The sequence below is a fragment of the Salvelinus sp. IW2-2015 genome, linkage group LG8 (genome assembly GCF_002910315.2).
Source record: "Salvelinus sp. IW2-2015 linkage group LG8, ASM291031v2, whole genome shotgun sequence".
Taxonomy (NCBI): Eukaryota; Metazoa; Chordata; class Actinopteri; order Salmoniformes; family Salmonidae; genus Salvelinus; species Salvelinus sp. IW2-2015.
Window position 1 is genome coordinate 40,671,990 of NC_036848.1, and position 17,157 is coordinate 40,689,146.

Sequence of the window (17,157 nt, forward strand, 5' to 3'; positions counted from 1 at the left end):
ACCTCTATACTTCCATTTGTTTGTATGGGTTTCCTTCAGACGAGTCCCATGACTATTGTGGGGTTCTTATAGCAAAACGGAGAACACCATCGTGTTCATGAGAGTCTGCCCTTTCCATAGAAGGGTCATAACGTTCAGACGCTACAGACATTTCTGTGAGAAGACCGATTTTCGGGATGTCTCATGGTCTCACAAACACCGCTGTAGCTCGGCCACCTTCCACGTAGATTTGGAAGGCCAACATAGGCGGATGCGACAGATTGAGATGTGATATCTCTAGCATAATCTGACAGATTGAGATGTGATATCTAGCAAATCTGACAGATTTAGATGTGATATCTCTAACATATCTTGAACAGATTTGGATGTGATATCTAGCATAATCTGACAGATTGAGATGTGATATCTCTAGCATAATCTGACAGATTAGATGTGGATATCTCTACATAAATCTGACAGATTGAGATGTGATATCTAGCATAATCTGACAGATTGAGATGTGAATATCTCTAGCATAATCTGACAGATTGAGATGTGATATCTCTAGCATAATCTGCAGATTGAGATGTGATATCTCTAGCATAAATCTGACAGATTGAGATGTGATATCTCTAGCATAATCTGACAGATTGAGATGTGATATCTAGCAATAATCTGAACAGATTGAGATGTGAATATCTCTAGATAATCTGAAGATTGAGATGTGATAATCTCTAAACATATCTGACAGATTTAGATGTGATATCTCTAGCATAATCTGACAGATTGAGATGTGATATCTCTAGCATAATCTGACAGATTGAGATGTGATATCTCTATCATAATCTGACAGATTGAGATGTGAATCTCTAGCATAATCTGACAGATTTTGAAGGGATTCTTTTTATTTGTTGCTTAGATTGACGCGCGGGTGCGTCAATAGACTATTAAAGACAAACCAGCAAATCCTGTTGCCAAGACTATAATGCCCCCATTTGTATGCGTTCGCAGATGCACACACTCATAAACACACACACATAGACACCACACACACACACACATAGACTCTCATAGTCACACACACACATAGACACACATAGACACACACACACATAGACACACCACCAACAAACCAATATGCTGCATGTCCCCAGCAGGAGTTAACAGCTCCCTGGCTCACTGAGATTCACAACAGATTACTGTAATAATATCGACTCATCTGATGCTCAGTACTCTATCGTAATCAGATGACATGAGCAATGGACCGTCTCCTCCCTCTCAATCATCTGATCTGTCTCTTAATCTCTGTGCTGGTGTGTGTGTGTGTGTGTGTGTGTGTGTGTGTGTGTGTGTGTGTGTGTGTGTGTGTGTGTGCGTGTGCGTGTGCGTGTGCGTGTGCGTGTGCGTGTGTGCATGGTGATTGGTGGTGTGCGTGCATGCGCACACGTGTGTGTGGTGTGTGTGTGTGTTCTCCAGGCTTGTGGCTGGAGCTGGAGGTGGTATACACTGGGGCCCTGCAGATGACCCTGGAGACCAAGATCAACCTGTCCAAACTGGGCAAGGAGGGCAAGGAGGGCAAGGAGGGCAAGGAGGGAAGCCTGGACACTGACAGCCTCACTGATACTGGCAGCCTAGGGTCAGTCACATTGCAGTTAATACTGCACTATCATCTAAAAGAAAATATATGGTTTACTGTACAACATGCATTTTACGTAGTACAACTAACATTATTATTTCATTGTAAATTGAACTGCAAAATGACTTGCCTGGGTTCCAGTCTGTTTGTGCTATTATGGAATTTTTGCACAAAACAGATCTGGATTTCAGGCTACAATAATACCATTGCCTTGCGGCATCTATGCTGACATCCTGGTAATGATTAGCAGCTATGCTCTGTCAGAGGGGACCGACAATTAATGATAATTAAGAGACCAACCTACAAAATCCCTCTTAACCTGTCAAACTCCTCTAATAGTGAATCTTTGAACGGAGCCTGTTGATGACAGAGTTCTCTGTACATGACAGAGCTCTCTATACATGACAGAGCTCTCTATACATGACAMAGCTCTCTATACATGGCAGAGCTCTCTATACATGACAGAGCTCTCTATACATGACAGAGCTCTCTATACATGGCAGAGCTCTCTGTACATGACAGAGCTCTCTGTACATGACAGAGCTCTCTATACATGACAGAGCTCTCTATACATGACAGAGCTCTCTTGTACAATGACAGGCTCGTCTTGTACATGACAGATCTCTCTGTACATGACGGAGCTCTCTATACATGACAGAGCTCTCTATACATGAAGTAAGCTTCTCTATACATAGGCAGGATCTCTTACATGACAGAGCTCTCATACATGACAGGCTCTCTTAATAACTGACAGACAGACTCTTGTACATGACAGGCCTGCGGTAGTACGACGAGCGCGTAGTGAAAGCGAGCTCTCTATACATGACAGAGTTCTCGTAAATGACAGATAAGGACAGAGCTCTCTGTACATGACAGAGCTATCTTACATGACAGAGCTCTCATAAACCATACAGAGCTCTCTATACTACAGAGTCTCATGACAGGGTTTTGTACATGACAAGCTACTCTATACTGAACAGAGCTCGTCTATACTGACAGAGTCCTCTATGTACGGAGGCATCTCTGTACTGACAGAGCTCTCTGTACTGACAGATCTCTCTGTACGTGACAGAGCTCTCTGTACGTGACCAGAGCTCTCTGTACGTGACAGCAGTCTCTGTACTGACATGAACTCTCTCGTACGGACAGAGCTCTCTGTACGTGACAGAGCTCTCTGTACGTGACAGAGTCTCTCTGGTACGTGACAGAGCTCTCTGTACGTGAAGAGCTTCTCTCTGTACGTGACAGACTCTCTGTACGTGGACAGAGCTCTCTGTACGTGACAGAGCTCTCTTGACGTGACAGAGCTCTCTATACGTGACAGATCTCTCGTAGTACGTGACAGAGCTCTCTATACTGTTAATGACAGAGCTCCTGTACGTGACAGAGCTCTCTGTACGTGACAGAGCTCTCTGTACGTGACAGAGCTCTCTATACGTGACAGAGCTCTCTGTACGTGACAGAGCTCTCTGTACATGACAGAGCTCTCTGTACGTGACAGAGCTCTCTGTACATGACAGAGCTCTCGATACATTATGTTGATTAGTTGGTCTGTTTCCAGATTTAAATGGATTCATACAGTAGATCCTTGTTCTGTCATAAAAATATCATCTTATTTGTAAAGCATGTATGAGCTTGTTTTTACAGTATGGTTGGCTATGCTGAATATGGTTTTATTTAGGTGTCAAATCCATAAAATGTCTCTATCAGGTTTGTGGATAAAGCTAGGGTTGGGGCAGAACTGTGGACATGAAGCTAGGGTTGAACTCAGATGAGGATTAAGGTTAGTCTCAGTGAGAGCTGAAATAATTTTTCTCTCATGCTTAGCCAGAGCGACTTACAGTAATGAGTACATACATTTTCACTCTTTTTTGTACTAGTTGCCAGTGGGAAGCGAACCCACAACCCTGGCATTACAGGTGCCACATTATACCAACTGAGCCTCACGAGACACTCGGGAAACCTGTGTTGTTGTGTTTTGTGTCCAGGTCCAGACCCATCCTCAGTGTTCTGGCTGACAGTGATGAAGAGTCCTCCAGCGCCGGCTCTTCAGATGAGGAGGAAGTACTGCTCTCAGAGCACCAAAGCATTGTGGGAGAAAAGGGGACWCTACCTGGTGCTGAAGGGTAATTGATGTCTCTTTCTCTTACACACCAAATATAGTTGGCCATGCAGAATGATGCGGCCAGGAGTTTTTCCTGACTGTGACCTGACTCTGACCTTGTGCTGTATTTGCCTCGATTCAATCCGTAGCGATGACATTCGGTTTTGTAGCTCGTTTTACATTTAAAGGCAATGTTCCCACGTTAGCAGAGACTGCATTCACGGTAAACGCTGCATATATCGGCTTAATCAGAAATGATCTCGACATTTCAAGCGTGCTATAGCGCTGAACTTCGAGCCCTAATATCATTTTCTATAGTCACAACCAGAGTTGTGGACTCAAGTCACATGACTTGAACTCAAATCTGACTCCAGTCACAAATTTGATGACTTTAGACTCAACTTGAAAATAAAATAACTTGAGACTTGACTTGGACCCTCAAGACTTGGGACTCGACTTTGACTGGAGACTGATGACTTGAACTTATCTGGCCAGGTTTTGTAATGTTTTGTCACTCATTTTGTGGCACAGAGTCTATGTGGATTACTGTACACCCAGCCAGAGACAGTAGCACAGGATCGCCCTTGCAAAAAAACCTGCAACAGATTGGCTAGTGAAACGCACACTCGGCACTGTGATTGGACCAGCAAACTGTCAATCAACACAGGTCGGGGGGCGAGCTAGGGTACAGATTGCTAACTTGCTGTACAGCTATAGGATCAGGTGCACCGCAAATGTCAAATCATAGAAGAGAGGATTGCCGTAATACATATACAGCTACAAAAATTGCTTGGTGATGAAGAACACTTTGCAAGCTCATCAGTAATGGGGCAACAATTGCTAGTATAGGCCTACTGGCATTTTGGTATGCAACAATTGCTTTAAATTGGTAATTTACATATGAAACTTGCATTTGGAATTTGTTTAAAATATATTATTACTGTGGTAAAGATGCACCATTGCGCACCTCTTCACTTATGCTCTCCAAACTGCTTCTTTTCTCTTGTTGAAGTGTTTGCTGTTGCTTTCGCACGTTAAAGTGCATAGGCCCTATCTGGTAAATCTAGATTCCATCTAATACTACAATAATTGACAGCGTTTCATCATTCCATCCCRGTACCGTTTATTGTGCACATGAACGTTCACAAGACGTATCTGGTAGAAGTTCTGTTTATTTCATATTTCCCGGGTTWTGTCGGACTTCCGTTTGTCTGCGCTCCACGAGAAATTGATTGTTGGTGTTGAAATATCATTAACAATCATTCATTTTGATTAAAAGGAATGTAACAATGGAAGTGGAAATGGCCTTTTACATTGTAGAACCAGTTTATGGGTTGTAATTGCCAATTGGGTAATTGTATGGTTCTGGGGACCAAGTGATTATATCATATAGGCCATTCTTCTCTGCAGATCCTATCAAGTCAGGTTGGATGGGGAGTGTCGCTGCGCAGCTATCTTCAGGTTTCTCCAGAGATGTTTGATCGGGTTCAAGTCTGGGCTCTGACTGGGCCGTTCAAGGACATTCAGAGACTTGTCCCGAAGCCACTGCTGTGTTGTCTTGGCTGTGTGCTTAGGGTCGTTGTCCTGTTGAAAGGTGAATCTTCGCCCCAGTCTGAGGACGTGAGCGCTCTGGAGCAGGTTTTCATCAAGGATCTCTCTGTACTTTGCTCCGTTCATCTTTCCCTCCATCCCGACACTTAAATATAATTTTTTTTAAATCTTCATTTAACTAGGCTTAAAAACATCCCCACAGCATGATGCTYCCACCACCATGCTTCACCGTAGGGATGGAGCCAGATTTCCTCCAGATGTGACACTTGGCATTCAGGCCAAAAAGTTCAATCTTGGTTTCATCAGACCAGAGAATCTTGTTTCTCATAGTCTGACAGTCCTTTGGGATGTCATGTGCCTTTTACTGAGGAGTGGTTTCCGTCTGGCCACTCTACCATAAAGGCCTGATTGGTGGTGTGCTGCAGAGATGGTTGTCTTTCTAGAAAGTTATCCTATCTCCACAGAGGAACTCTGGAGCTCTGTCAGAGTAACCATTGGGTTCTTGGTTACCATGGCCCTTCTCCCCCGATTGCTCAATTTGGCTGGGRGGCCAGCTCTAGGAAGTGTCTTGGTGGTTCCAAACTTCTCCCATTTAAGAATAATGGAGGCCACTGCGTTCTTGGGGATTTTAAATGTAGCATGAAATGTTTTGGTAGCCTTCCCCAGATTGGTGCCTCGACACAATCCTGTATTGGAGCTCTAAGGACAATTCCTTCGACCTCATGGCTTGGTTTTTGCTCTGACATGCACTGTCAACTGTGGGACCTTATATAGACAGGTGTGTGCCTTTCCAAATCATYTCCAATCAATTGAATTTACACCAGTTGGACTCCAATCAAATTATAGAAACATCTCAAGGATTATCAATGGAAACAGGATGCACATGAGCTCAATTTCAAGTCTCATAGCAAAGGGTCTGAATACTTATGTAATTTGCAAAAATTTGTAAAAACCTGTTTTGACTGTCATTATGATGTATTGTGTGTAGATTGATGGGGATTCTTTAAAAAAAATCAATTTTAGAATAAGGCTGTAACTTAACAAAATGTGGAAAAAGTCAATGGGTCTGAATATTTTCCGAATGCACTGTACTTTGACATCACTTTCCCAGAATATAGCTTACATTTAAGCTACTAAGGCTAGATTCAATCCGTATCGCAAAAGATCTCTATTAAAATATGTGAATTGTTAATCGCGCTATGAAGTGGATCTTCAGTATTATGGATTGAATAGGGCCCTTAGTTTTAGATCATAGCAGTGCAGGTCATAGCAGTGCTGTTTTCATTTGTGACCGGTGTGACATTTACCTCTGAAGGCATAAGTCCTCTCATGTATAAGTCCTCTCTCCTCCTCTCCTCCCCTCTGCAGGGTTTCTGCTGGTGGCGGGAAGACAGGCAGGCGGATTTTGAGATTTGTCAACAAAATTGCAAAGTCTAAGTACTTCCAGAAGGCGACAGAGAATGAGTACATCAAAAAGAAGATTGAGGAGATGTCCAACATGCCCCTGCTGCTGGCAGTGGAGGTTCAGGAGCTTTCTGGAACACTGGCTGTCAAACATCCTCCTTCCCCCTACGTGATAGAATATGGTACGGACCACACTCAACATCCCTACTCCCCCTACTGATAGAATTATGTACGCGACACACTCAACATCCCTCCTTCCCCCTACTGATAGGAATATGGTTACAGACCACACTCAACATTCCCTGATCCCCCTACTGATAGAATATGTACGGACCACACTTAACATCCGTCGCCCCCTACTGGATAAGGAATTATCGGGACGGGACCACACTTAACATCCTCCTCCCCCTACTGATAGATATGGTGACGGACCAACTTAACATCCCTCCTCCCCCTACTGATAGATTATGTACGGCACACTCAATCCCTCCTCCCCCTTACTGATAGAATATGGTACGGGACCACACTCAACATCCCTCCTCCCCCTACTTTGATAGACATTATGGTTGCGACCACACTGCCCAACATTCCCTCCTCCCCTGACTGGCAGCAGCATCTATGGTACGGACCACACTCAAAGCATCCCTCCTCCCCCTAGCTATATGAATATGGTCTGGACCACATCAACATCCCTCCTCCCCCTACTGATAGAATATGGTACGGACCACACTCAACACCCTCCTCCCCCTACTGATAGAATATGCGTACGGCCACACTTAACATCCTCCTCCCCCTATGATAGAATAGGTCGTGACCACACTAACATCCCTCCTCCCCCTTACTGATAGAATATGGTACGGACCACACTGAACATTCCCTCCCCCCCTACCTGATAGAATATGAGTACGGGACAACTCAACCATCCCTCCTCCCTACTGATAGAATATGGTACGCGACCACATCTCAACATCCCTCCTCCCGCCTACTGATAGAATATGGTACGGACCACACTCAAACATCCCTCCTCCCCTACTTGATAGAATATGGTACAGACCACACTCACATCCCTAGTCCTCCCGCTACTGATAGAATAGGGTACGGGACCACACTCACATCCTCCTCCCCCTACTGATAGAATATTTGGTACGGACCACACTAACATCGCCTCCGCCCCCCTACTGATAGAATATGGTACGGACCACATTTAATATCCCTCCATCCCCCTTTACTGAATGTAGAAATATGGTATGACCCCACTCTCACTCAAAGTTACTCAATGACACAGATCATGAACTCGATTCTGCCGGATGATTTTTTCTTGAGTAGAAGGTCGGGGGGGCCTGAACATAATTGCAAATAATTTGTAGACTACAAATTGACCGGAAGAAGCCCAAACAGATATAATATTTGACTTTAACATAATCATTTCAAACCTTGCTTACATTTGTATACGATCACGTGTCTCTTTATTATGCATCGAAATACTTGGGAACAGATTTCCAAAACTATAATCTCTTGGAGCTGACTTCCTGGTGTTTTTACAGAACGCTGCAGCCCGCCTGGTATTTAACCTTCCCACGTTCTCTCATCTCACCCCATTCCGCCGCACACCACTCCACTGGCTTCCATTCGAGGCTTGCATCCACGACAAGACCATGTTGCTTACTCCCCCCCCCCCCCCCCCAGTTCAAACAACCTTCTAGCTCTGACTCACAGCTCTTACTCTACCTTATTGAGGGTAAAAAACGTCCTCTCACTGTCAACTGTGTTTATTTTCAGCAAACTTAACATGTGTAAATATTTGTAGTATGAACATAACAAGATTCAACAACTGAGACATAAACTGAACAAGTTCCACAGACATGTGACTAACAGAAATGGAATAATGTGTCCCTGAACAAAGGGAACCCTGATAGGGTTCTTTGCCTGTGATATATGGTTGTCCCACCTAACTATCTTAAGATGAATGCACTGTAAGTCTGGTTAAAAGGTTAAAAGCGTCTGCTAAATGACAAAAAAATGTATATATTAAGTTACATGTTTTAAGTCCAACAATGATATGTATTGTTTTTACTTATATTTTTTCAAATAATCATTTTGCTCAGAAAACTCCCCAGTTGGGGAACCCTGCTCTATGGCGTTGTACACATTCCCTCTAGTCCACATTCACTCCGATTCCCTTTATCTCTTCATTTACGTACTTGCGTCTTCAGCATGAAAGAGCATTACTTTTCTTTTTGTGACAAGTTGAACAAAGGGTCAGGCAAATGATAGCAACCGATGATAAGACCACATTTTTTATAAAGGTTAGGTCAACATGGTAATTGCCTTCGGTTACTGTCTCTGTATTTAATGATGGTCCTATATTTGTGCATGTGTGTGTGTATTCCAGGTACAGTTTCTGTGTACCTCCCAAGATGGACCTGCGTGTCAGACCCAAGTTGGGGGAGAGGGAGGTCACCTTCTGTCACGTGACCGAGTGGATCGAGAAGAAGCTGCAGGATGAGTTTGAGGTTAGACTTCTCTTTCCTTCCTGCTGCTCCACCTCCTCTTTTCCTCTCTCTCTCTCTCTCTCTCTCTCCCCCTCCCTTCCCTACCCTTGTATCTCTCACCTTTCGCCCTCCCTTGTCTTTTCTCATCCAGCTCTTCCTCTTTTACTCTCCCCTGCCTCCCCTTCCCCCCAAATCCCAAGTAAGACAATCTATCCCCGATAAAACAATTCATCTATCTTCTCTCCATTCCAGAAAGTATTTGTGCTGCCCAACATGGACGATATCTACCTGCCTCTGATGCATTCTGGGATGGACAGTCCTCCAGCTGGGCTGCTGGAGGAGTGTCCAGCCCAGTCGTCACACTCACAACACTCCTCCATGGAGTCCATCGAGAGGATCTCCCAGGACAATACTGCTGCAGACTTGGACTAGTGCCTCTCTGTGGCCCAATGACACTAAGACACCCCTGAAATTCTCAAAGCACATCAAGTACACTGAACAAAAATATAAACGCAACATGGAAAGTGTTGGTCCCATGTTTCATGAGCTGAATAAAGGAGAATTTCTGTCTGTAATAAAGCCCTTTTGTGGGGAAAAACTCATTCTGATTGGCTGGGCCTGGCTGCCCACCAAGTGAAATCCATAGATTAGGAACAAATGTATTTATTTAAATTGTCTGATTTCCTTATGTGAACTGTAACTCAGCAACATTTTTGAAATTGTTGCATGTTGCGTTTTTTTTGTTCAGTATAGATGTGCCACCAAATGTAGTGAGATACTGTATATTACAGAACTTCAACCGACTTTAAGTGATACCTTTGGTCAATGTTTACATGTGAGGAACAGTAAAGAGATGTGTGTTTTGCGTGTTGATTTCATTTTTTACAGTTCAATGTCCTTTTGATCAGACAGTCCATATTTAATACGTGAAAGATGAAAACGATCGTTGAGTAAAACCAAGACATATAGAAATGTTTTTATGTCATGTTTTTAATCATTCAAGATTTGGATTTGCCAAAATACAATAATCAACCTAATAGAAACATTATGAAAGTAAAACAATCCATCAGAATACATCTGCAGTCTGTACAAAATACACCAAAATGAAATTAAAAGTTTAATTAAAATACAAACCTCTTTCATTTTCATAGTTCCACATAATCATTATTTTATATAAAAACCCTTATGTCATTTAAGACGTCATTAATCATTTGTAAAATACAAAAATGAACCCTGTTCCCATCTTAGGAGCTGCTGCTTGTGCTGCTCTCCCCTTTAGTCTCCCCCCTCTCCATATCTCTCATACACCTCTCCTTCCCCTTCTCCCTCTCCCTCTCCATATTCCTCTCCCTCACCCTCCTGTCCCCCCTATGCCTCTCCCATGACCTCTAGACTCTCACAGATGAGTGCCACCTGCCTCCTGACTTGTGTCATGGTGGTCTGCATTCTCCTCATCTTCCTTCGGAGGGCACTAGCGATGGCTCTGTGGTTCTGCCTCTGGTACTCCACCTGCTGCTTCAGCCGCCTGGGGTAACCATAATCATCATCAAAGAGGATTCATCCATTTACACCAAGATCATTTGTATATTGTCAAGGGGAAATTATAGCCTGGAATCCAAACTGAAAATCCTTCCTTTTCAGTGATATTCCATTGGAATTGACAGGAAAACTTAGCTCATCTACCACAAAAGAAGGAAAGTGAGGAAAGCTTCTAAATGTAAGATACAAATGCCATGTCTATTCTGGCCCACCTCATCCACCCATTCCCAGTGTTTTAACGCCCACCCACCTGAAGCAGTTGTGTTGGTTCTGGGTGGCCTGTGTGAGCAGAGCACCACAGCCCATGGGGCAGAGCTGGCTCCAGGGCTGACCGGTGCACCAAGGAACTCCTCAGACAGAGGGAAGGTGGCCGAGCAGCAATCATTGTTACACTGCATGGGAGAGTGAGAAGGGGAGAGCAGAGAGGAGAGGAGAGGAAGTGGAAGACTGTGAGAAAGTGCAAGTCAAAGATTGTGGTCAGTTGTTTACAAGATTTAGGGATAGTTTCATGACCTCTAGACTAGGGATATGCTTCACTGCCTCAATAATTCAAATCAAATCAAATTTTATTAGTCACATACACATGGTTAGCAGATGTTAATGCGAGTGTAGCGAAATGCTTGTGCTTCTAGTTCCGACAATGCAGTAATAACCAACAAGTAATCTAACCTAACAATTCCACAACTACTACCTTACACACACACACAAGTGTAAAGGGATAAAGAATATGTACATAAAGATATATGAATGAGTGGTGGTACAGAACGGCATGGCAGATGCAGTAGATGGTATAGAGTACGGTCACCTCCAAGTATATATGAGAGAGGTACTGTAGGGTAGTCGTAAACATAAACGTGAGCCAAATAGTTTCAAAGTGGCTTAGAAGGTTACAATATGTATTAACTAAAGATGGCAAGAATGCAGTAGATGATATAGAGTACAGAATATACATATGAGAATGGGTAATGTTAGGTAATGTCAAACATCATTAGACAGCATGGAATTGTTTATAACAAGTGGCTAGTGGGTATCACCATTTTACAACATAATTTACCCATGCCAACTACTCCATTTTTAAAGTGGCTGGAGTTTGAGTCCAGTATGTTGCAGCCTGGTCCCTCAACTAAATGTTAGTGGTGGCTGTTACACAGTCTGATTGGCCCTTCGAGATAGAAGCTGTTTTCCAGTCTCTCCGGTCCCTGCTTTGATGCAACCTGTACTAAGCTCGAGCCTTCTGGATGATAGCGGCGTGACACAGGCTCAGTGGCCTTGGGTGGTTGTTGTGTCCCTTGATGATCTTTATGGCCTTACCGTGACACCCAGGGGTGTGTACGGTGGTCCCTGGAGGGCAGGTAGTTTGCCCCTGGTGATGCGATCTGCAGACGCATACAAACTACCCATCTCTGAGAGCCTTAACGGTTTGTGGGCGGAGCAGTTAATCCGTCACCAGGCGGCTGTATACGAAGACAGCCCGACAGGATGCTCCTCGATTGTGCATACCTGTGAACGTTTGTGAAGTGCTTTGGTGACAAGCCGATTTCTTCAGCCTCCTGAGGTTGAAGAGGCGCTGCTGCGCCTTCTTCAGCACGTTTTTGTTGGTCCTGTGTGGGTGGACCAATTCAGTTTGTCCGTGATGTGTACACCGAGGAACTTAAAACTTTCCACTTTCTCCACTACTGACCCGTCGATGTGGATAGGGGGGTGCTCCCTCTGCTGTTTTCCTGAGTCCACAATCATCCTCCTTTGTTTTTTGTTGACGTTGAGTGTGAGGTTATTTTTCCTGACACCACACTCCGAGGGCCCTCACCTCCTCCCTGTAGGCCGTCTATCGTTGTTGGTAATCAAAGCCTTACACTGTAGTGTCATCCGAAACTTGATGAATTGAGTTGGCAGGCGTGCATGGCCACGCAGTCGTGGGGTGAACAGGGAGTACAGGAGAGGGCTCAGAACGCACCCTTGTGGGGCCCCAGTGTTGAGGATCAGCGGGGTGGAGATGTTGTTACCTACCTCCCACCATGGGGGCGGCCCGTCAGGAAGTCAGGACCCAGTTGCACAGGGCGGGGTCGAGACCTCAGGGTCTCGAGCTATGAACGAGTTTGGAGGGTACTATGGTGGTTAAATGCTGAGGCTGTAATCGATGAACAGCATCTCCACATGGGTATTCCCTCTTGTCCAGATGGAGGGCACTGTAATATGCACATAGTACAATATTTTTGAGTGATCGGGATTGCACAATAATGTTGGGAACTTATTTCCATTGTGGTCCCTAATTATTTTACATAGATACAGACACATTACATAGATACAGACACATTACATAGATACAGACACATTACATAGATACAGACACATTACATAGACACAGACAAAAAGGTTATACTGTTCACTCATTAGCCAGATTTTGGTTATGGTTGGTATGGCTTTGAGTTACTGTGGTAGTTTGTTCCACTCAACAAATTGGTATATAAAAATGTGTTCTTACCAGATAGATTTAAACAGTGAGTATTCGAGTCTCTGCCTCTGGTATTATGCTGGTGAACATCTCTAACAAATAAAAAATAGTTGGATAGGTATCTGGAGTCCGTAATAATTCTGTGGACCAGACCAAGTTCAATTAATTCTACTCTTTTTTTACCACAGATAGCCTGCTTAGCTGCTTAACATGTTTGACCTCCACAAGGGGAGAATTTAAGCACAATTCTTACAGGCTTGTTTTGGCTGGTCTAACTTATTCTTTAGGTGCTTGGGGCTGCTGTTGAACCATGATGTGCAGGCATAATCAACGTGACACTGGACTAGCGCACTTGAGTCTTTAGGGTGTCAATGTCAAGCCATTTTGAGGATGCTGGAATCGTATTTTGGATGAACGTGCGCATGCCTACTGGAGACTTTTGAAGTAGCCTAATCAGATTGAAACATTGTACCTGTGTTTATGCCACATCTAAAGGTACTACATTTTGAAGATGAAAGGACACATATTTGGGATATAGTGAAGCGTTAGGTTCTAGGTGCGCTGGGATCAGTTTCTCAGATTGGAGGTTGTAGCAGTTTGCTTGTTAAGCTTTCAGATTTCAGGGCTCAAACCACCAGTTTATAATAAAAGTTAGTGTGCTGAGAAGTGTAATGCATAAGGGAAGTACCAACACACCTTGATATAGAGGAGGCACATGCAAGCAGATTAGCAAATTTGGCAACACTCTTAGAAAAAAGGGTTCTTCGGCTGTCCCCATAGGAGAACTCTTTTTGGTTCCAGGTAGAACCCTTTTTGGTTCCAGGTAGAACCCTTTTGGGTTCCATGAGGAACCCTCTGTAGAAAGGTTTCTACATGGAACCCAAAATGGTTCTACCTGCAACCAAAAAGGGTTCTTTAAAGGGTTCTCCTATGTGGGCAGCCGAAAACCCTTTAATGTTCTAGGTAGAACTTTATTTTCAAAAAATGTTTTTTTGTAAAACCAGCCATAAAAATGAATGTAAAGACAGTACAAAAATCAACGACCCTCTCCTGTGGCCAATAGAAAACAACAAAACCCCCCCCAAAGCAAAACAAAAAGTTTGACGACCCTCCCATCAGTTCCTCTATGCTTGAAAAATCTAATTTCCTTCCTACTGTGTGACCCTCACACATTGCTTCTTGAGAAAAAGGAAACCCATTACTTTGTAAAAGAAACATTTAGCAACATCAGGCTGTCATGACTCACCTTAATCCCGAGGCGGCTGATAGTTTCCCTCCATTTGTACATGACAAACATAAAGCTGGACCTGATAGGTTTCCTACAGCAGGGATGTGTCTCCTGTCTAGAGAGAAAGCTGAATTGAATCAATAAAAGGAATGTTACACTTCTACAGTAGAAACCTGAAGAAACTAGATGGTCATCATATTTAAGCACTGTGAAAATGTGCCAGAAATCTACATTTTGTGTCCTAGAAACACAGGTTGCTTCATATCTTTCATAATAATATAGCTACTACCTTTTCTTATGAATAACCAGTTAAGGTTACACTGAGGACATGATCCAGTGGACTGTACCTCCTGAGCCACTGTAGGATGCAGGTCTTGCAGAAGACATGGTTCCAGGCCACTCTGACAGGACACCTCAGGACAGATCTACAGATGGTGCAGAGCAGGTCATAGTCTGGACCGTCCAGAAACAGGTCCACGTCGTAACCCCCACTCTGAAACACACACACACACACACACACACACACACACACACACACACACACACACACACACACACACACACACACACACACACACACACACACACACACACACACACAGAAACAAACACACATGAGAGAAGTTAGTTAGGAAATATGATTGTTGTACTTTAGGTGGTTCTAAATCAAAGGAATGTCAAAAGCAGTAAGTTAGTCAAATCAAAGCCACTTTGTTATAATAAATCAGAATCCGTGCAAAGGAACACAGGAAGAATCAAATCCCCCCCAACAATGTTACGTGGTTGACGATTTACAACATCCAGGCACTTTTTTATATTTGATTTTCCATGTGTTCCTTTCAACGACCCCATTCAATATCAACCAGCAGATGTATTTCTGGATACCCTTAGCTCTCTAGACACAAAGTTGTACTCCAAAGTCATAATCCATATTCCATCCGTAAAGTCACTGTTTATTATAATTTACATTTCCTAACTCACCATATTTCACTGCTCTGTTTTCAATTGTCATGAGGTCACAGTTGCCACTCTTTTCATTCCCACAGCTCAGCCCCTCACTCCCTTAGTTAGGACTAGCCTACATGTCAACAGCACAAGCACATACACAAACAAATAGTCATTAGTGCCGAGCCACAACAATACACTGCTAAAACACCCTGGAAATAAGACATCAACTGACCAATAATCATTCAGCTCCATGTCATTCCTCTTCTCTGAAGTTTTAGGGCCCACACTATAGTACTTACTGTTTGGCTCCAGAGCTAGTGACTTCACCACCTGGGTCTTTTTTTCTCTCCCTCTCTTTACTGCTTTGACAGGATGTTGCCATGGAAACGGAAATAGGGCTTTGAATGGCGGCTGGCTCTAGAGCTTCCAAACCAAACACATTCTCTGGCTATTGCTCTGACTGACTGCCACATTGAATGGGCTACTATGAATAGGCTTCTTTCAGAACTCAGCTGAGGTCAATACAATATAAAGGACACTTTCAATTTGAATGGCCTTTTAAAGGCAGTAACAGCCAACTTCATTTAGTAGTTTACTTTATATATCATGCATTTCAGAACTTTTGTCTGTGACATTGGCTGAAGGTTTTTAAAAGCGTGCTATTATTTTTGCATATTTGAAAACCTGTGGTGTTTACAGATGTAGGATTTTAATTTGAGCCAGTTTGCTACTGCAGGAAAATAATCCAGTAGCAACAGGAAATGTAAATTATTATGGGGATAATGAATCTTGAAAACACACCAACTTGCTATGTATGCTTGGGAAGACAATGCACAGGTCTCACTTACTGGCTAAATGTTTCTAAACATCTGGTAAGGATGGAGACAGGGCGAAGTTGTTACTCAGCAATGTTGGTAGTGTGAGAATTATGGATACTGATTATTATTGACGCCTGTGTGACGAGTATCTGCAGATACCAGGCCTGTCGAGTGAGATGATTGAGATTATGCTTTGACTTGTCTTATTAAGTTACGTTTCTTAAGAGCCATATGTATGCTGATCCCTCCTTTATTCTTAATTGAATGGATGCCAACTTGTGACATGCTTTGAGTACATTGCACTGATCTCACTTACTGGAAAAATGTTACAGGCATCCAGTAAATTGGAGACATGGGAATGCTTTTTTATATATCAGCAATGAGTTGAGTTAAAGGTCAATTGAATAACCTCCTGATGCATACAAATCTGTATTGTCTTTCTTACAGTATTAACCTTCCCTTAAAAACATTCCCACCAGTAAATCATTGATCCCTAAACAATTCCCGTCAGGAACGTTCCCTCGTCTTTGCCGTCACCTTTCCATTAAATATGTTCACATTTGCCCAATAAGCCGTCAATCTTTTAGCAACACCTGTGTGCAATAAGCAAGCATGGCACTATGCCATGCGACAAAATGCATCTTCTCTTCCCAGCATCTACATGTTTTATCAGTGTTCTTCCTTGTGTTTGGATAAAGGAGTCATAATGTCAACACAATTAACCCTTTGTTACTGACCGCAAATGCCACTCCTAAAGTACACTGTTGATTTGCTTTAGTAGCAATAGTGGGAATTATAGACGCAATCAGAGATATAATGAATTGGAAACTCCACATTCTTCTCTTTTATATATTTCCTTTATTGTTTTATTGACAGATTTTTCACTATCTAGATACAGTGGGCTACTTTAATCTGCTTGTGATAAGACATGGATTGCTGCTGTGAGTACTCTATTTCTCAGAGAGAAACTATGAGAATACCTTAACTATTTAACATACTAATAAAT

General features: G+C 43.1%; 2 protein-coding genes across 2 annotated transcripts in view; one reads left to right on the forward strand and one right to left on the reverse strand.

The window, feature by feature from the left end:
• Positions 1 to 10,031, forward strand: part of tex2l (testis expressed 2, like) — a 31,301-nt gene extending 21,270 nt beyond the window's left edge. The window contains exons 8-13 of the mRNA XM_070444938.1: positions 1,456 to 1,615; positions 3,604 to 3,741; positions 6,639 to 6,819; positions 7,333 to 7,391; positions 9,067 to 9,187; positions 9,419 to 10,031. Coding sequence (XP_070301039.1) covers positions 1,456 to 1,615; positions 3,604 to 3,741; positions 6,639 to 6,819; positions 7,333 to 7,391; positions 9,067 to 9,187; positions 9,419 to 9,598 — 839 coding nt within the window. The 3' untranslated portion in view covers positions 9,599 to 10,031. The remainder of the gene's footprint in view (positions 1 to 1,455; positions 1,616 to 3,603; positions 3,742 to 6,638; positions 6,820 to 7,332; positions 7,392 to 9,066; positions 9,188 to 9,418) is intronic.
• Positions 10,032 to 10,153: 122 nt separating this feature from the next.
• rnf151 (ring finger protein 151) lies at positions 10,154 to 15,645 on the reverse strand. Its single transcript, XM_023991947.2, is given in 8 exon segments — positions 10,154 to 10,452; positions 10,454 to 10,691; positions 10,956 to 11,037; positions 11,040 to 11,097; positions 14,404 to 14,500; positions 14,733 to 14,878; positions 15,367 to 15,463; positions 15,566 to 15,645. Coding segments are annotated over 7 exon segments (666 nt in total). The 5' UTR covers positions 15,370 to 15,463; positions 15,566 to 15,645; the 3' UTR covers positions 10,154 to 10,410.
• Positions 15,646 to 17,157: the final 1,512 nt, after the last annotated feature.